This window comes from Malurus melanocephalus, unplaced genomic scaffold (assembly GCF_030028575.1).
Source record: "Malurus melanocephalus ecotype Western Australia unplaced genomic scaffold, MMel_1.1 scaffold_26, whole genome shotgun sequence".
Taxonomy (NCBI): Eukaryota; Metazoa; Chordata; class Aves; order Passeriformes; family Maluridae; genus Malurus; species Malurus melanocephalus.
In genome coordinates this window covers 577,170-598,671 of record NW_026623258.1, presented here as the reverse complement: position 1 = coordinate 598,671, position 21,502 = coordinate 577,170, and the positions used below count along the sequence as shown (strand labels likewise).

Genomic DNA, 21,502 nt, shown 5'->3' with positions numbered 1-21,502 from the left:
GATTGCACTCTAATTCCTTAGGACAAACCATACCTTTTACAAGAGTTTTAGTTAAAAATTGAGATGCACAATGCTAAAACTCGTAAAGATGGCTGAAGTTTGAGTCTGATTTCTTAAGGAGGCCAAGCATAATGCTGATTAGGSCATCAAAGTTAGCCACAATCCCTTCTTTCACAGTAATTTTTGAACCCACTGACCAGTTTCACTCAATTTTTTAAAGGAAGGTAGAATTTCAAATACACCTTTGCACCTGTTGGACACAAAACATTTTAATTAAAATACCTTCCACCAAAGGAAGGATGCAGGACTGACTATTACAAATTCTTTCTGGTAATTGCCACTCAGCACATGAGAAACATCAAGTCAGTTAGAACACAGATAGTTGTAGACTACATTCATCACATCTGATTTCCACCAGAGGATTGTTACAGGGAATGTAAGGAAAGCTCTAATTACTTACCTTATGAAAAACAGAAAGAAAGAAATGTAGTACACAAACATTGAGAAACCAGGCTTTTTTCTGCTTTCTGTAGTGCAATGTATTGCGATCTTATGTGCAGGAAAACTTGGTTTCATAAGTATTTCAGACAAGCCCTACAATTTTCTRCAACCCATACCTTCTTCTTCCCCTTCTGTGGACACCTCATGGTGGTTCTGAATCCCATAGCTATTTCTCCTCAGTGATTTCCTCCTTCTTTTCACTCGAGAATACATATCCATGTTTTCCTGGAAAAAAAGTCACATTCACTCCCATCAGTACTGTCCCATGTCATTCACAGTGTCAGTTCCAGTGCAGTAAGTAATGCTCCACGCAATCTCAAGCCCTCAAGTGTTTTTTCCAGCAGAGCTCTCCACATGTAGACCAAAGCCAGTCTCATTTAATAGTAAGTATTAAAGCTAAAGTAAGTCTCTCAGACCTAGTCCATCTAATATAGAGCAGCATCAGTATCAAGCTGTTTTCATGAAAAAAGCCTATGACAGTCCCTGGTTCTGTCTGCACGACAGGTCCCTCTTCAAACCAMAGGAGAACCACCACATCACCTCATGAGAGCATGACAGTCAATTTATCAATAAGCAAATCATAACTCAGTCTATATCCATGAATTTAGTTGTGAATTTTAGCTTATCATAGTTCATCAAGTTTTTTTATGTTATCCACAAAAACCTTTAGACAAAGCTACAGACAAATATACGGCATTTGCAAAAACAAACATGCTCTGCTTCTATYCAAGATCTCAAACACTCTGCACTTACAAATTCTGTATCTGTCCACATCCGTAGCCGTTCTACTTCCCCAGATCTCCTGTTCCTCCTGATGTTAATATTATCCATTTCCTGTAGGACAGCTTCAGCAGTACTAAAATATATGCAACAGTTAACACACACAAAAAATCAGTCTTAAAACAGTAACATGCAGAACTTTTGACATAGTGTCCAGCATCTTAAGCTGGCTTTGAATTAACTACAAAACCAAGCATAATAAAACTGAAAGAATASAACCAAGAAGTAGGTAAAAGAAAAAAATACTGATGTTATCAAAGTCTGGGCTTCAAATTAGACAGTAGTATTAAAAAAACCTTCTAAAAAGGTTTTTGATCAGTATAAATTGTAGCGTATAAATTTGCAACTGCTTAGACATTAGAGGCTGTCAGGTAAGATTAAGTTTGCAAAATAAAAAAGTAATTGTAATACTGGGAATGCAAGAATGTCTCCACCCCATAAGCTTTACAGTTTCTTACCCTGGCCTCAAAAAGACGCTGGAACATAAAGGATTTCCTTTTTGTTAAATCAGCAGCATCTAGAATCTCATCATTTAGTATTTGACCTCACTACCATTTCTCATCTACTATTTAATTAGTCAGCATTTTCATTATCTGGAGTATTTGTAAACAGCTKTCAAAACAATGGTGGTATGTAAGTAATAACCCTGGCTGAGATGCTCCACTGCTAAGGAAGAGAACAACACAGTATTAGCCAGGCCAAGTCAATTATTTGGCCACCTGTCCTCAAGACCATGTTACTGCTCTCCATGGTCATCATAGTAGATTTCAGCTGGAATTCTACTATAATTGTATAATATTTGTAGGAAGACTGAAACTTCCATTTCCTTTTATTCAAGCTGTTTAAAAGTCAATCTAAACAGTGAAAGCCTGCCTAGAAAGTGGAAGTTCTGGTGATKTAAGTCAGAAAAGTCAAGATTTCATTATGAGAGCTTCTCTCAATTTTAAATAATTCTTCCAAAATATCTGTGATGCCTGTGAGACAGAAGCACTTCAAGTAAAATCATGCTGTAGTTTGCTACCAAAGAAAAAAGGGTTGGAAGGGACCTGGAAAAGTGTCCATGATCTGCCAGGCAAGAGCAAACTACAGAATGCCTAAATCATTCCTGACAGACATTTTCTAAACTACTCTAAAAAACCTATAAAGACTATGGGACACATTGTTATCAGTATAAGCTCATATACAGACTTCAGTACCATGATCTTATCAAATTTAAATCTTCATGGTAGACTTTTTCCTACTGTTGATGAGGAGAGGGAGTTTCAACTGCAACTAGAAAAATAGAGGTAACTCAATGTAAGTTTGCAAACTGATACCAAGTAGCTACTGAGTAAATTGAAAAAGAAAATTAAATTAATAAAAGATTCAACAGAATACATTTAACAATAAAGATCRTACTTGGCAATTAAATGTTTACGTTTAAATCATTTTCCAGCACTAGAGADAGCAGTCTCTCACAGATGTGACAATTAAAACTTGTTTTACAGGTGGGAAGATCAGGACATATTAAGTGACCTACCCAGGGCTAGAGAGAAATAATATTTCAATAAAAGCATTTCTGGCTCCCATTCCTATGCTCAGACCAGACCGTGCCTCACTGCCTGACCTACTTTGTCTGCACAGTAAATGTCAAAAAGTGACACCCAACCTATGTGAATTATTAACAAATGGTAAAAAACAAAAACAAAAGRAAGCTACAAACTTTTGATATTTTATGATCAAAATTATACAAGCAAAATCTAGAATGCTTCCAAGCACTGCTGCTAATTACCAATTTACATGACATTTAAGGTATCACTACATAAACAGGTTACCAAGAAACAAACTAGGGTGTGGATTTACAGCACGTCAGGCTCTCTGCAGYAACTGCCAACATACAGCTTTATCCAAGCGTAAACACAGAGTAACTTACTCCTCAATGAAAGCCTGGGAAGCTGCTCTGCATTTAGACCATGGATACCGTGGCAGTCACAGCACAGACCCAGCTGTAATTCAAACCACAATCGAGCTTGTCTCAATGTACCCCCACAATAAAACACAGACATGGCACTGGAACACAGTGGTTTCTAATTTTAACAAAYCATTAAAGTGCTTTGTGAATACAACTGTAGTATCCCCACATACCTGTTTACTAGCTGATCAAACAATAAACTCTGATTCAAAGTTTCAAATCTGTTTTTCCTGGACCGACAACTTTTTCTGACTTCTATATCTCCGTTTATGCAAGCATGGTCCCCATCTCCCTTTTTTTCCCCTCGAAGGGGGTGGCTTTTGAGAGCTAAGAGAAATTTGTATTACTACTTCAAAATGCAGGAAACAACAATTTCACAAGCAAGATTTAATAAGAGAATAYTTAGCAAGGACAATAAACCAAAAGTTATTAAGCACAGTATGAGCTAAAGAACTGTATTTTTTTAACTCTTATCAAAGTTATTTTCAAGTAAGTTATTTCTGCATATTTGAACTTTTTTCCTCAGATGATAATCTTRTTTTATGATGACAATTTGGCATTCAAATAAGCATTCAATATTTTTAARTTAACATCAATACTAAAATGCACACTTGGCCCCCAGTTTCAATTCTTAGTCTTTCAAATATAGCATCAAAAGGTCASATACAACATACTGACTTCACAAGCAAATCCATACCAGCTACTCTGTATTGTGCCAAACAAAGAGATCCCACTGCTGATTGCTCCTTAGGCACCACAATAAATAATAAAGCACCAAATCTGCTTAATGAAATAACACATTGAATCAACAYAGATCTAAACAAGACAGAACTGATGAAAAAGGGACGGAAAAGACAAAGTGGTTTTAGCTGAGATAAGCAATGAAATGGCAAATTCATAAGATACAAGCTTTCAGGAAGACTGCTCAAAGTAGCAGGAGCTGCAGACAAGGCAGGTCTCTCTAAAGCAATAGCAGAGTTAMGTAATGTTAAGGACCATAGAAGGCCAAATTTCAGATGAGCAAGGAGTAAGTAAATTAAAGAGACSAGCTGGGAGAGGAAGGCCAAAATTAGGTCATAACAGTAATTTGGGAATTAAGGAAAACATCGAGATCATGGCCAAGAGGTCTGAATTGAGAAGAGAAATGGATTTTCATCTAAAAATGTTYCCCATATCCACAGAGAGTATCCAARACATSAACAGGAGAAAWCTGAGCCAAAACATTARCTTTTCTGGTCAAAATGGTCAAAGCAATCAGTAAAGTTATCAAAAACATAYGCCACTGAAAATCATTGACATAAAACTGCTTAATGTGAAAGTTCACACCAAAAAGCTGTAATTCACTTACACAAGCTACGTCCATTTGGTAGGGTACCACCAGGCTGAGAAGTTAACCTAGGAAACAATCAGACACACAACATTACCATTCCTTAGCAAAGCAAAAGGCACACAGTGAAAATAGAATTTTGACTATAAAATGCTCCATGATACTCCATGATTTCAAAACCTTTGCGAGATGTGGCCTTGGAAGAGTGTGCTTCATGCCCAATACCTTAGTGAGGACAAAACTGTTCAATGCCAATTATATAAATCCCCCCCCAAATGTCTAAGCATCCCCTTTTATTAATCTGCCTAATCTTTCTTCATGCCCTTGTCCCATTAACTCTTCCCTTAAATTTCAAAACAGCACCTTGGTATAGTTCTCCAAAGGCAACTATCATTCCAGCACCTCGGATAAACCAGTACAAGCAACAAAATCTTTGGGAAAAGTCTTGGTCAATCAAGATCACTCTAAAGCACAACACTTCAGATTTTGGCAGAAACAACAAGAAAACTCAGATGCAAAGACATGTTCCAGTGGGTGGTTCTAAATGAGCAACATGATTTTCAGTACCCTGGCCAAATTTCATTAGACACAATGATCTAAAAGCTCCTGGCCACATAATTTTTTTTTTAATATTAACATTTCTAGGAGGTACAGTACAATTCTACTGTTATAAACAAAAGAAACAGAAGCTACACAAGTTTCAATACATTCAATACATAATGGCACATTAATATGCTARATTTAATTCATTCTGTTTTAAAAGAGAAAAATAAACAAAAATAGGCCTATTTTGAGATTTACAAAGCTTATAAGCAAACTTCACCCTAGCAGACAACAGTCCAGTAGTGATTTAGACTCACTATTATATACAAAGCATTGCAAGAACAATTTTGACATGTACATAAATATGAAATGCGTAACTACAAAAGAATCAGTATTAACTGAAAGTCCATGGATCAGAAGCATACAGTGTACACTGTCTCACAGTTACTTGTAATCATGTGAGGAACCTTATGAACACAGGAATGCTTTGTAAAATACTATTAAATCAGAGTTATAAAACAAAATTAATTACTTTTGCTTCAAGTTATAAAAATGCAGCAGGACTGAGGCCATATTCTGTAAAATTTATTTAACAGGCTGAAAAACAGTGGAAATCAACTTGACCATTACCCATTCCCTGAAGATGGTTAACACTGATTCCCTAATTAAAATGTCATGTATTCTTACAGCTGGAGTACATAAAAATACCAATTACATTACTAAATTTGGATGGATCAAGTATCTAAAATTCAGACAGCATCTCAAAATTATTTTCTACTTTTTGCACAAATATGCATAGAAAGAAAACAGAGATGAGAGCATTGACGCAATTCACATTCCTGGAGTCTTAAACTGAAGACAATTGAGGGAAAGCAACRTGCTTCAAAAGTACACTCCTGAGCTGCAGGTGACTGCAGAAGTAGTGTAAGTGAGATAACAAAACAGGAAAAATTGGTATGAGTTGCATSTTCTCTTGGCACCAATTACCTGGACTGTCCAGTTGAGATGCTCCATTCCTCTCGCTGCCCAGTACTGCGTGATTTTGATTTGTCTTTGCACACAGGATCAGCATGTTTTGAGGTACGTTTGGCAGGAGGAGATATGTGGCTGTCACTCAAACTAGCATCACTACCTTCATCTTTCTGGAAAGAAAAAAAGCAKCAGATTATATTTAATTGGCTCATCTGCAGATATCCTTACAGAAAAAGRGGAAACCTCAGCTTAGTAAAAGGAAAGTCTCTGTCAAACTCTTACTGACCAACCTATGTTAAATATTAAGTGTTTATTTTGGAAACATTACCAGAAAATATGAAAATATTTAATTTCAAATAYTAAACTTCTACAATAGTTTTCCTGTATTTCTGACCAAGTATTCTCTTTCTATAACCCACTGTATTTTTTATATCATACATGACACTGATATTTTCACCTGACTTGCACAAGAGCTAGTAATGCCACAAAAAGAGAAAAGGACTGAGAAAAATTAAGATAGKAACAAGCACAGCACTAGTATATTCTACTGACATTATCTTTAAAATGCCTAAACAAACACTCTTYCTTCTTCTAAGAATTTTCCAGTACCTTGTTCTATCCATCAAACTGTCCAGSACACAGCCAGGAGAACCGAAAGTGGGTTTTATATTTTTATGGCACATTTTGTTCAACTTCTCATTAGCAGCACTAACCACATTAGTCCTAACACTGTTTAAGAAGCACTCAAAGAATACCAAGAGGGGTCTTTTTTCTGTTGCAATTACCAAAGGTAACAGCCAGAAACTCAAAGATAGCAGCCAGGAGTTACTTCAGAGTTGTACACAAGAAATGGATAGGCAGCAAACTTGGGAGAATTTGCTTCTGTTAAGGTGAACTAACATAACACAACATAAAACCAAGATTCTATAAACTACAATTTTTAGCTCATCAAAACAGTCTTGATGCCATCCAGTGGGATCCTGGGCAAACTTCATGAAGTTCAACAAGTCCAAGAGCAAGATCCTGCACCTGAGCCCAGGCAATCCCAAGCACGAGTACAGGCTGGRTGGAAAATGGATGGGGAACAAGCCCAAGGAGGAAGGACTTAGGGGTGTTGCTTGACATGAAGCTCAACATGTCCCCACAATGTGCTTCTGCAGCCCAGAAAGCCAAACATGTCCTGGGCTGTATCAGCAGCAGTGCAGGCAGCAGGTCCAGGGAGGGAATTCTCCCTGCAGATCTCCCTACTCCTGAGATCCCGCCTGGAATCCTGTGTCTGGCTCTGGAGCTCACAACATAAGGACATGGACCTGTTGGAGCAAATCCAGAGAAGGCCATGAAGATAAYCCAAGGGCTGGAGCAGCTCTGCTGTGTAGACGGGCTGAGAGKTGGGGTTGCTCAGCTTGGACAAGGCTCCAGGGAGATCTTACAGCACCTGCCAGTACTAAAGGGGTTACAAGAGAGTTGGAAAGGGACAAAGGAGAATGGTTACAAACTGACAGATGGCAAGTTTAGGTTAGACATCAGGAAGAAATTCTTTCCTGTGAGGGTGGTGAGACACTGACACAGGCTGCCCAAAGCKATGGCTGCCCCATCCCTGGAAGTGTTCAAGGCCAGGTTGGATGTGGTTTTGAGCAATCTGGAACAGCAGAAGGTGTCCCATCTGGGATAGTGGAAGATGTCCCTTTTCCATGACAAGGGTTTTGAAACTAGATGATCTTCAAGGTCCCTTCCAACCCAAACCATTCTATGAATCCTTGATTAAAAAAACTAAATACCCTCTATTGCAACAGAGAACCAGTTTTCAAATATCAAGATCCAGAAATTGTCAGGAATCACTTGAACTATGAAAAAAAAAATAATTGTGCACAAGGAGATGACCACAGAAGTCCCATTTCTTCATCAGGCTCATTAACAACAACGATCTGATCATTACTCCAGATACTTCAATGTCACGTGTCATGTACTCAAGAAAATTAAAAAAGGCTTATTTTTTATGAGAGGAAGACACAGTATCACAGCATAGTGTTCAGAAAGTGAAATCCAAATGTATGGGAGCATTTGAAAAGACAGCTCAGCACCACCGACACAGGGAGAGCCCATGCACTCCCCTGSCTGAATACACAGCACCACTCCAACCTCCTCCGATCTTCTTCTGATGTTTCTCTGACCCACCCATTAACCAGACCAGGTCACTAAAGCTTCAAAAGCTCACTTTCCTTCTGTTAGATGAACTTTCTACCTTGTCAGTGATCTTAATCATTTCACTGAGGGATCAGACAAGTACAAAAGATAACCCAAGACAAAACACAAGCTGYACACTTGCCTGCAGGAACAGAAGGCTGCAAGTGAAATAGGCTGTCTGCACCACACCTTAACATTTTGTCCTCGATATACACTTTTAACAAGTATTAATTATAACTAAATATTCATAATACCACTAATAAATTAATACAGTATTCATTATGATATAGTATTTATTTACTGTGAAGGTCATAAGTGATAATACTTATAAATACTTTTAATCATACTAAAAAATACTAAGCATTGAAAACTAGTATTAAATGTTAACCAGCCCTTGTTCACATGCCATTTAAAAGCAGGTTTAGCTTTGATAATTTTTAAACTGTCAAGGTAAATCCCAGGAAAGTGAGAGGTCTATATGAAGGTTCAATCTTAAGACTCACTTAACTCTAATTAAAAAAAAAAAAAAAAGCTGACTTTTATCTGCCTCATTATTTCACTTCCTCAGGACATGCATCAATGTAACTCAAAATAATAGCTATACTAAAAGCTCATAATTGGAACTTAAAATTAGGTGAAGCAGAATTTGGGATCTAAAACTAAGACTTGGTCAAAGTGGTAGCAGAGGTAACTACCACCATTCCTGAACACAAAACACCTGAACCTACACAGCACTGTAAAATACATGGGCATCTGGCTGTTTTCCACAACACTAGGGAACTACAAAATATTAACCTTTAACAAAATTTTAATAGCCTGCATATTCACTTCTGAACAGTGAGCATTTGTGTATGTACTTTTTGCTTTATTCAGCCACAAGTTTTACTTGTGGACTTAAAATACAACCCYGCTTAAGTCAATTTTAGTAACTACTTTCCAAAACTACACAAGCTCCCCTGTGAAGGACTGAAGCAGAGTTTCAAGGTAAGCCACAGAACCAGTTTGAAACCGGCTAAACCAGACAGTGAAAATGAAACTAGGAAAGATGAAGCAGCATGTAACAAAGCTTTACAAGGGGTAACATTAAAGCTATTTTGCCAGCAGTGAAATTTGTAATGCACAGGCCCCTGTACTCCATCTCCACCCCTTTCCATGCAAAAAGGAGAAGTCCTCCAAATCTCCTATGATCACCTTCTCTGCATTTCCTGCAGTGCCTTGCCTCTGGTCCCAAGTCTCAAGATCASCTAGGATCCCTCATTTGTCCTGTCAGCTGGCAGTTAAAACAAAATACTGGCATTGGAGACAAATTCTGCTACCTCAGGTCTCCCGCTGCTACCAAAATTCACAAAACGTACAAAAGTTGAGTATCCTTGAGATCTCTAATGCTGTCAAATGAACATATACTGGCAAATAGCTCAGAAACTGGAAGAGTACGCTGTCAGTGTGATCACATGAGCGATCAGCTCCTTGCAGCTGCCTAGGGAACCAGACTAGCAATTAAGGGGTTTATTTAATTAGGTTATTCTTTGTTTAGGCTATTATTTTCAGCTGAGCCTCACTTGTCCGYATATTAACTCTACACACAAACTCAGCAAGTCCAAACCAAGTTAAATTTTAAGATACTCAGGTCCAAATACCAGCCTATGTTACGATACGTGCTGTGTAAGATGCACTAACATAGAAAATGTTTTACCATGTAGTAGTGAAAAAGCTACTACAAAGATGAACTCACTGAATTTTGAAATATATTACCAAGAATCCAAGCTCCATTTCCCAGTTAACAGACAATGTTAAAAATTCAAGTTCTAGGGAATCAAATCACACTTAGACTACCACCCAGAACTTTCACCTGCCCACAGTAAAAGAGGGAGATAGAGCTTTCATAACACTCAAGAGATTACCCAAACTGGGATATGCTAGAACAAGAAAGGAAATTAATTTCAATTTGGGAAGCGTTTACAGAGAGCAGTCTATCCACTGCTTCCTCCCATTTATAGCAAAACAGGTTTAATGATTCCACAGCACTCAACTTGCTCCCTCAAGGAACTAGGTCTCAAACCATTTATACCTTTAATGATTAAAAATAGCTCTTCAGTTTTCAACCCAGAAACTTATTACTTAACAGTACATATCATGAAAATGTTCTGAGACTAGAAAGATATGATACAAGCATCAARCTTAAAAATTAAGAAATTAATAATGCAATTGCAGAAGTAGGAAGCAAAGCACTGAACTCAAAGCTCCCAAAGAAACACTGGCACTGAAGCAAACACACTCACATGCTGAGAGAATGCAGAGAATATGAATTAATAAAATCTTAATCATATCAGAAATTGCCTTCAAGCATACCAAAGCAACAAAGAAAAAGCATGAACAGAAGAATCAACAACTGACTTTACATAGTGTCAGAAAGTACAAAGAGAGAAACAGAATTTAGCGCAACTGCATTGATCCAACAGAAAAGAGAGAGCCAGCAAACTCCAGCTGTGATCCAGAACAGCCAGAACCACCTCTTACGGAAGGCACTCTTCCTAATAAAGAATAAGGAAATAACTGGAATTAACAGGATACCATCCGTGGTCTAGACTGGCAAAACAGTCTTCATTATCTTCGGATTCAAGAGTAAAATGGAATGTGACAGCTGAATGAATACCACAAATCAGCTGTTGAGCTGAGATTCAATTTAAGCAGAGGCAATGGGGCAAACTGGTAACACACCTTCACTGAAGGCATTTGAATGATGGCACTGATAAATCTAGAAAGAAAAGGTAAAATGAGTAATAAAGCAAGAAAATATATATGGCTGCATACATTTCTATGCTTCCTCTGCTTTGTATGAAAAGGAGAAAGACAGAAAAACTGTTTATTATAATACATATCCACAAGCAAACTACAAATACACTGATGTACATTATTACCTGTAGTCTCTTCTCTATCCATCCTAAATTTCGTAACACAGCTCTATTTATAAAATGTAGACTCCTTAAGTTTTGGAAAAACACAAACTAGAAATCAATTAATAAAACTGGCCTTTTCCTTCTCAATTTATCCTCTTAGAACAGCGGCTACGCTTTGAATCAGACTACAGTGGTCTTTCAGCAGGACTKAAGAACACACATACCAGGGAAGTACTCACTGACAGGTGCCTTMGAAACAGCTGGCTAAAGCATGAAATTTGATTAATTTCCAAGTTAAAATACAAAGATTACTTTCCTTGAAGAGGAAAGGGTAGGGGAGTTTTGTCTCTTCTGTTTTTTAAGCTGAATCTCCTGGCCAAAAGTAACCAAAGAACTCTTCACTACACTGCTGGTCAGAACACCCCAAAATAATCCTAATCCAGTAGTCTTGGAAAGAGAGGATAAGTACAAACCATCTCTACCACTGTCATCTCCAAGCATGTGAATACAAGCTCACTGAGTTCTCAAGAGATGATATAACATCCAAACCACAACCACACCTTGCAATTTCTGAAAAAGACTCTGTCTGGTTTGCCACAGGTTCATCTGTACTCAGACACAGGCATGCAGACATGAATATCTGAGTTATCCACCATGGTCAAACTTGCTGTCCTCGCCATACAGTTCATGGGGCACACCCTGCTGTCTGCCGCACCCTCAACACTCGCACGACTGCTCACACAACTCCTCACTCAGGCAACTTTTCAACCCACTCTTTGAACATTGCACAAACTGTTTTTTCTCTTTTCTKGGGACTCACCTCTTGCCATGTCTAAGACATAAAATTAATGCACTGACATTCCATCTGCAGCTGACCAATCCTATTTCTCTGYATTTTGTTAAATGCACAGAAACCCACTAAAAAAAGCTGGAAAGACCCTGAAAGTTACTTTCTCATAATAATAATAAAACAAACATTTTCAAAAAGATCTTTTTCAGCAACAGGTTTTCAAAAACCTCTACTTCTAACTTTAGTTAAATTGCAGCTTCTGATATTGAAATRTAACTTTTTCCATTTCACTTAACTCTCTGAAAAGACAACGATTTCAGACATGCTTCAAACTTATTTTTACTAACTTTGGAGAAGGTAAATCCAGGTTCTCTACTTATTTGTAACTGTTTTCTAATTTAAAATAAATCTTTTGATAAAAAACACATCCTCTTGGATGTCTCAGAATATTAATCTGAATTTCTATTTTAAAAATACATGTGAAAAAAAATCTAGTCTGCCTTTTCTTCTACCACTTTATGCAAAGTGCATGAAATTGGCTGTCCTCTAGAAATGGGCTGTCCATTAAAAGATCTAAAGTACTCAGGGCTATTTAGTGCATTTAATAAACTTTTATATCCCACAGTATAAAAAGACAAACTCGTCTTTCCAAAGTAAAACTTTAACTCATGAAAAAAATATGACAATGCCCCCAAAACCCCAATTGTTAAGCTCACGTCTCATCTTTGCATTCATATAACTATTCAGTGAACAAATAACGTGCTTTCTCTGGAAATACAACATATTTCAAACACCAATAACATACACCAAAAACATTGTCTAGCTGTCTGTCCAGTTCTGGATAAGCCACTTSTTCCCTTGTCTATCAGTTTCTGCAAAGGTAAAAAATAAGGATTAAAACATTAACTCCTAAAAATTTAGCAGCATTAAAGATCTGAGTTAAGGTCTATTGAAGAAAGTTAGATAAGTGCTACGTAATCTTCCTAATGCATTTTTGGGCTAGACATACTAAGCAATTAAAAAAAAACAAAGGGCTTCACAATCTCTTTGAGATATTTTAAGTTTTGTTTGGTTCCGAATTCTAATTACTAGATCAATAAATTTTCTCACAACTGCAATCATGTCATCTGACCAGAATCTAATAAATCTCTTCAAATCCTATTTTCATTTTTTTRAGTTCACCACTTTGCTTTATAGCTTCTTCACCAAAAAGACGGGAAAAGAAAACAGAATAAAACTCTCCTTTAGGCTTGGTACATTCACTAACTGAAACGTTCTCATCATCAYGCTCAAACCAGGTACCACACCTTGCCTTACACATCCACACTGTGCCCTAATTTCAGGATGACACACCACACTACCCACTTTCTCCAGCACCAACACATCCTCACAAACTCCTCTCCTCCCCACCCCAACCCACATTTTCCTGGCAAAACACCCTCAGCCCCTCTTCTAGGGGAGAACTGGCTGACTGCTTGGTGGGAAGAGGYAAGACCTGATACACTTGCCTGGGGAAAGAAGGTAACATGACTCAACTTGAGGTCGAGCGTAATAGAGCAGACTGTTTCTGTGATGGTACACAACATACTGCAGCAGGCTGAACATCTGCCTCTGTGTCCTAAAAGTCCAGTCTAAGAGCACTTCAAGGTGAGATTGGATGGGACTCTGAGCAACCTTGTCTAGTGGAAGGTGTCCCTTCCCATGGCAGGGGGGTGGAACGAGATGATCTTCAATGTCCCTTCCAAACCATTCTATGATCTTGCCTGTGCCTTCAAATTACAAGAATCTGAGAAATAAATGTATTGGGATTAGAGCACATTAACTACCTTCGTGAGAACTCCAAGTTTCATGAAGGCCCTAATGCATTAACCTTGATGACAGCTTGAAGAAAGACATCAGCTTAAAAGAACACATCTCTTGCTTGCAGTTCTCTAATTTCCACTTGTTTGCACACAGTCATTTATCAGACATTGGCTCTCCACAGGTGTTAAGGAAAAATAATATTCATGCTTAAGCACTTGATGATCTTGGAATAAACAGCTATTAACGATGTATTTCATTAGTGGTAATGATAGTAAAGAATGCCTCAACTGCAGGATGATCTGAATTCTTTTAACATTCAGCTTCTCTTATTTTTTTTTTCAGTGAACAATGCTCACGTTAATAACAGCCAKTAAGAACATAAAGAATACCATCATCAGAACTTTTTCAGAAAAATTAATTCTTCCTCTCTCATTCAGATTAAAAAAAACCAAMCCATATTTCTTGCACTGGAAGACCTGCTTTATTATTTCAACATATTTCCATTTTATTTCCTGGAACTCTTCAARGCCAGAATTCAGGTTATTTAATAAAAGTGAAAGCTTTTGAGAAAAGTTAAGTTTACAAGTKAAAAATATAAGCACTGTTAATTGGGGATTTTTACACCTGCAACCATTCCCTCTGTCTGTTATAGCAAAAGACACCTGTTTGTATCCACACTGAGTGAGTGCCTTTCAACAGCTTCACTGTGACACACAAAAAACTCCCACAACCTACAGGTTACTCAGTTCATGAATGAAAGGGAGAGTGACCTACAGAGCAGCCTCTGCCAAACTGTGACAGAGGCCATAAACAGAGAGCTGAGGTTTATCCTCCCATCATCATCATCCTGCTCCAAGCATTTCTAACATGAGCACTCCTCCTCTGCGCCTACGCCAAAATTAGGGTGACACTGAAATTTCAGGTGATAATCAARTCAGAAGGATGGAGGGAAGGCAAAGGGAAGCCAGAGCATGTGGGGAAGAGGATTAGTTTCAGCTGGACCAGTAACGTGATCTTGATCCAGCTGATCAAATGGCCTGGCAAGCATTAACATTGGCAAGTCTGTTGTTTTCACAACTGCAGAGTTCACAGCCAGAGCTCACAGCTCGCAGCACATGTGAAATCACACACCTGCAGGAGAACAAGTCCACTGAGAAGAGTTCTCTACTTGCTGYATGGGGTCCACACCTCACCTATACATTTTTCTCGTAGATCCACTTAAGGGAAGTCTTTAAAACCACTGATCCTCCTAATTCAATACTGAAGGAACACAAAAAGGAACACATTTTTAGTCAGAAGTATATTAAAAATTTCTCTGAATTTCTAGACTTTGTTAACAAAGACTTTTACAGTAGAAATTATATTTATGTAATGAATCGAGAATCAAGAATGATCACAGKTCAGATGTGGAAAAAAATCAAAACACTTGAATGCTTTTTCCTACCCTCAGTCCTCAAAAATCCATCATGCTAAACAAAGCTTATAGGACATGGCCTCCTTTAATACTACTGTAAAACTAAAAAAAGAAGCAGAATGATCTGAATGAGGATAACAAGGAGGAGAACAGACTGAGAGCTCCTGGACCAGACTGTTCCCCAAGGTTTGGACATGACCAAGAAACAGACTCACTAAACTAAGTAAGGAAGTGTCTGTATCAAGAGAAGGTGGCATTCTGAGTGGATTAAAAACAYTTCTGCACCCCTAGTTACAATGCACTTGAACACARTATTTTCAAAAGAGAAAAAATAAATTAAAATTGTGTACAATTGTGGTATGAAATCTTAAGATTAATGTACTGAAATTTAAATCRTAATGAAAACAAAATKCAAAGCCTGAAAGATAAATCTGAGRAATAACAGAGGATAGTTATTAAGTATTTGGAATGAAGTATTGCTGAAGCACGGCAACAAATTTCACTGCAAGTAATCTCTTCCACATGTAGAAAATGAACAACTTCTTCATTTCAGGTTATTTAAATAGTTTGGCTCAACTATTTATCCATTTAAAATTAAGAAACTGACTGGGGGCTGGAGAAAAGTAAAATGCCTCTTTCCAAAATTGTGAAAACACCCAAACCAAAGCATCTGCTCCAAGTGCAACTAGACACAAACTTTCTATCAAATTTTTACATTAGTTAGGCCATCAACAGACACAACTAGAAGCATAAAGGTAAAACCGCATAATTCAGTACAGGCTACAAGAACTATGGAACTTTGWAAAGCTTTTAAATCCTGTAGTTCTAATAGGAGAACTAAAGCTGCCTCCTTCATACCTAGTTCAGCTGGAGGTGAAGCTATTGCAGCATACACATACTCAGTACACAATGAAAAGGCTTACAGAAGATTACACGTTAATCTTACAACTGGTTGAAAAGTTGCCTATTTTAGTAGCTACCAAGAAAAAAAGAAACGAAATTTATTCAGAAACAGAGTCCAACAAATATAAATGTAAACCRAAACTTGAACAATTTAAAGCAGAATTAATGGTTAAAATAAACCATTAAAATCAAATCAAAGGAAATGAAGACAATATTTCAAGAGTGAAGTCAGACTGAAAAATGGTTTAGAAAAACCAGCAAAGCATGAAACGCACACAAAAAAAGGATAAAAACATACTGTCAGCTCTGTTTGCAATAAACGAGTTCATGAGTGATATTACCCADAGAAAAACTAATCCATTACAGCTAAAACATCTAATAAATGATCAGCAATCTTTCAAAGGGTCACAGCTACAAAACAGCACAGCAAAGAAAGCGTCAGCTCACTGATGCCTACTTGCTGCATGCTTTGGTTTGASATTACTTTTGCAAAGTTTTACAGAGAAATCATTCAAAGCATCATTAGATTGGAAATAGAACTTTTCCGCAGCATAGCAAACACTCAATAATTTAGGGCAGGATGTACAAAACCATACCACAAGCAACTGAAACTGCAGGGGGATGGAGGTGATCAGAATATAATTACCTGAGCTAATTATCTTGCATAACCCCAAGCTGTATGCAACTCTGGCAAAATTGTCATGGGCTGTCTCACAGCCATGGGTCAAACCTTCTGCTTGAAATTCAGACAGAGGCAGTAGCTGCAGAAGCAACTTTTATTAATATTACTTTGGAACAAGCCAAATATTCAGAGGAAGCAATGCAGCACACAAAACATCAACACCATTTCCTGCGTACTCTTTGGAGGTCTTATCCAGTCACTGGATTAGCCCTTAGATTGCTTCCTTTGAAGGCCCTGGAACAGTGTGACAGCCAGGATAGTCAGCTTCAAACAGGATGCACCACTACCTCCCAAAACAAACCATGGACACTTCAGAGGTGTGCTGACTTCTGAGAGCAGCCCAGACAGATTTGGCAGGATACATAAGAAGAATTCAAACTCAGGACCGCCCTTCAGAACCACAAAAAGATCACAAATGCCAGTTGTATGGTATTCTGACAGAACCCTGAACAAAGATTACTTCCAACAATTGCTCCAATTCCCACTGCTCACAGCTGTATTAACACCACACAGCCAATGAATGTTCTGTATGATTCATTTTAGAACACTGATTTTTCTCTGCTAAGTCCCAAAAGAGCAGCAGACCACAAAACCAGAAAAAATCTGAGATTTTATTACCGAGCTTTCCTGGGAATCTTCCTTTAAATTTGTTGTAAATTGTTTGGAATAACTTCACAAGGCTTTATATTTCAGGATGTATTTCAAATAACTGGAAAGGCATTAGCCTCAGCACCTTTACTGATGTTACTGCAAACTCAAATGGGCAGGCAATGCAGCTCCTTAAAACAAAGATATTGGACAGGAGCTTTTTTCTTGAAGAGCTTTACAAGCAGGTGGCCAGCAAGTGTCATTTATCCAGCATAACGAGGAAAATACAWCTTTCTCTATAGCTTTATTCAGAACAGCAGATCATCCAGAACACGGTGAGACACTTCACATAGACAATTAAGAAAACATGCCAATCAGGATCTTCGATACAGGAAACTCTAGAAAACTCCACTGGTTATGTTTAAAACTTGTGTTTTAAGAGTAAGTATAGCAAGTGTTTAAAGTTAATTTTCTGTTTTCAACAGCTGACCATTAAAGGCWTTTTGCAGAGCAAAATGTAGCAATGAGTTTATGCAACAAAAGCTGCATTATTGCCCAGAAATCAGAAAACATTTCTATCGCTACAATCTGAGAAACTACAGTGAGAGACACTAAAATACACTGGCATTACAGAGCACAAAAATGCTCCTTAGCTCTCTTCTCTCCCACACTCCAGCACCCGATGTCACTCCTGCAGCCCCGCTTTGCYCCCATTAGCAATTAAGTACAATGGAGAGCTCTGGGTTGCACCGCGCGAGTTGAACGATGTTGGCAGCACTACTTTTAGCGAGGATCATGTGTTACAATTATCACCGTGCCCTCAAGTAGCTCTTAAGGCACTGCTAATGCTTTCTTGGCTAATTAAATTAAGCTAACCTTGTATACATTTCTAAAATGTCTAACTAGTATGCCGATATGATTTAAGAGTGTTTATTACACAATGAATTCTTGATCAACACTTTTGATTTGTGCTTTGAGATGACTAAGAAAAATCATTTCAATTGCCAAAGAAGTGTTACCAGGAATCATAACTCAGTGTCTGAAAAAATCAGACATTAGTAGACACAAAGTGCATTAAATTTAACCATTTAATGGTCACAGGAATTTCAATTTTTTCATAGCGTATGTGAAGTCCACTGAACCTRTAAGTCTTGTACTAAAATTCTGTGCCTCCATAAAAGGTTTTGATGAGGTTCTCTTGTCAGAATGCTATAATATAAAGCTATAACACTTCCTAAGTTTTAATGCTCAGAAGAAAAATCTGTATTTTTACATACATATGTATAATTTGTATAACAATAAAATATATTTTTATGTAAGCATAGCCTCAATATCTATTAAATAGTGTGTAAATCAGTCCAGGAAACAGGAAGAAAACAAAGCCCAGTTTTTCCCCTCTGTACCCTCTCTATGCACTCTGCTATGACATCATCTCAGACAATAAACTTCTTGGCTCCTTGATCCATTTAGTGAGGGATTTTGTTCATTTTAATCTGGCTTCTGGTCAGCAGACAGACACACGTATTCATCTCCATCACTGACTGCGTGGTTGCCAATCAATAATTCAAACCAGTTTACTTTTCAAAGCCTGACGTCATTGCTTTCTCCAAGCTGAGTGAGTACTACAGAGGGAATACACAGAACATGATAAAGGCATTTAGGCTATTACAGTCCATTTCCACAAAATGTGTGCTGCCTCCAGATTCAGATCAAACAAAAAAAGGACACTATTCACACATAACTCAGCATAATATTGAAGCAGAAGACTAGAAACTTAAGTTCTTGRGAAAGGAGTCAAGCCTATCCTTGTAAACGTATGCAAAAAAACAAACAACTAAAAAAAAAAAAATCAGAAAAAGCCAAGAGGAAAAAATAAGAAGGAAAGAGAAAATAGAGAAGAGGTAGAACGCAAATCCTTCCCCTCATTTGGTCTATTCAGCATCTTACAGGATGCCATTAGGTTACTAACCCACTTTTTGTTGCTAATAAGGAACAGATACATGATCTTTCAAAATTCATTCTGAAAGGTGGCTACAAGTATTCCCACAGAAGAGCATTTCTCAGGGCATCCAGGTCAGAACCTCCATGCAAGAAAATTAAGTCACACAGTGCAAACAAGAAGTGTCCCATCTCTGCCAGAGCTCCAAACTCTAGCTGCCCATTAACCCGATTAACTGCTGGTGGCAAGGCTGGTTTCCTGATGTGACACCCAAAAGATTTTAAAAGGACACACTGTTCCAGCCAACTGAAAACAAAAAGAAAAAAAAAAAAAACCATACAACTGCATGAAGACGAAGACTATGCCAGCAAGCTTTCTGAACGCAGCCTCACTATCTGTCTCCCGMCAGTCACTTCCAAAAGCAAAGGCTTTGTCTCCCTATTGCTATACTTATTCATGTCCTAATCACTGAAATCCTTCTCTGGCACTACTTCAAGAAGATTCAGAAGCTCAGAAAGGCGCTGTATTGCTGACAACACTTACATCTGAAAAATTAAGAGAGTTGTACAAAAACAACTTTAAAATACATTGAGATATATATATTTTACAAAGCACACTGCATGGGAGAAATAAGAAAAAAAAACCTTGGATAACTTCTGCTCATATTTGGCAATTACATCTTAAAGGAAAAACCTCAAACGCTTGAGATTTGTTATGAAGTGAAACAAGTTCATTCCCATACGACAAAATTTACATTTAACTTTAGAAGAAATGYTCTTTCAGAAGCGTGGGCAATATCCTGAGAAGTATTTACAGTATTTTACACTATTTTGCACAATCTCCTTTCCTTACACTGTGACAATAACATAATTTAAACATTTGAATGATTTGTAGTAAAAAACCACTGTTAATGAATTAAAAATACTTGGAAAGAAGCCCAAGCTAGTCCAAGCAGCAGTAAACTCCCTGAGAAGTAAGCCAGTAAGGGTTACTTCAAACTTTGGTTCACAAACCACAAGACCCACGATATGAATAAACAGAAACTGCACACTAGAACAAGCAGAACAGCTTTTTACAGCTATGGTGCTGCATCCCCAGGAGTCCACTGAAATTAAACAAGGAAGAAATAGGGAACAAGGAAAAGTAAGATGGGGGAAGGGAGGAACTGTGAAGCATGAAAGAACTGAAAGAGAAGCATAGAAGCTATAGGATACCTCGTCAGTGATTTGTATTTTGTTCAGTATATTACAGCAAAAAAGGATGGGGTAAAAGGTTTTGTGACAATTCCAGGTGTCATCCTTCTGGTCTGCCTCTGKCTGCTGCTTCTGTTTTTCTGCTCAGCTGACTAATTTCCTCCTTTGCAGGGCCGGGACATGAATCAGTTGGTGCAGGACTGTCAAAACACTCGGACCCTCAAATTTCACTTCCATATTTACGTTGTTTTGATAACATACATACAGAGCAGGCAGCTATAAATACTAGTTTAAAYCTTTAGAGCAATACGTGAGGTTTCATCAACCAAAGAAAAAGTCCTGCCTACAATTCCTCCTGTGGGAGGAATTTCTTCACAGAAAGGGTCATTAAACRTTGGAACGGGCTGCTCAGGGAGGCGGTGGAGTCACCGTCCCTGGAACTGTTAAAGGAAAGACTGGATGTGGCACTCAGTGCCAAGGTCTGGCTGACAAGGTGGTGTTAGGTCATAGRTTGGACTATTCAATGACCTCAGAGGTCTTTTCCAACTTCACTGATTCTGTGATTCTTCAACAATTAAAACAAAAATTGCAGCTTTTGTCAATGTTTAGAGCTGTTTAGAGACAAGAAGTCTCCCGAGTTCTTTCTTCCAGTTAGAATTTACCAAATGTTAATTCTCCAAATCGGGCTATAGAATTTCACTTACCGATAGCCTAACTAACCAAAACTACGACAGCGAATTCGGCTGGGAAAACATTCAACTTAAACTTGASGGCAAAAAAATCACACCCTCCGTGCCACAAAAAACGGGAAGGGGGGTTTTCCCGAACACCAGATTCTTCCCGTCGCAGCCGCCGGCCGAATCGAGGTCATTTAGGGAAAAAGGGAAAAAACAAACAACAGACACACACACACACACAAACCAAACCCGGGCCGACGTTTATTGCGAAGTTGCTGCGGGCGCAGCTCCCAACTTTTGTCTGGCGGCGGCAGCGCCGGGCGCGGCCGCAGGGGGAGCCCCGCGCCGCCGGACCCCG

General features: G+C 38.1%; 1 protein-coding gene across 3 annotated transcripts in view; it reads right to left on the bottom strand.

Moving 5' to 3' along the window:
• Positions 1-21,502, bottom strand: part of ATAD2B (ATPase family AAA domain containing 2B) — a 74,063-nt gene that overhangs the window by 51,758 nt on the left and 803 nt on the right. For 2 of the 3 annotated variants that reach the window (XM_057390427.1, XM_057390426.1), the window contains exons 2-6: positions 6,090-6,244; positions 4,581-4,627; positions 3,406-3,559; positions 1,255-1,357; positions 618-726 (exon numbers count right to left, since the gene is read on the bottom strand). In XM_057390427.1, the coding sequence (XP_057246410.1) occupies positions 618-726; positions 1,255-1,357; positions 3,406-3,559; positions 4,581-4,627; positions 6,090-6,244 (568 nt within the window). Of the gene's footprint in view, positions 1-617; positions 727-1,254; positions 1,358-3,405; positions 3,560-4,580; positions 4,628-6,089; positions 6,245-11,628; positions 11,645-21,502 lie in introns of those variants that run through there. The other variant, XM_057390428.1, reaches the window with a different exon arrangement.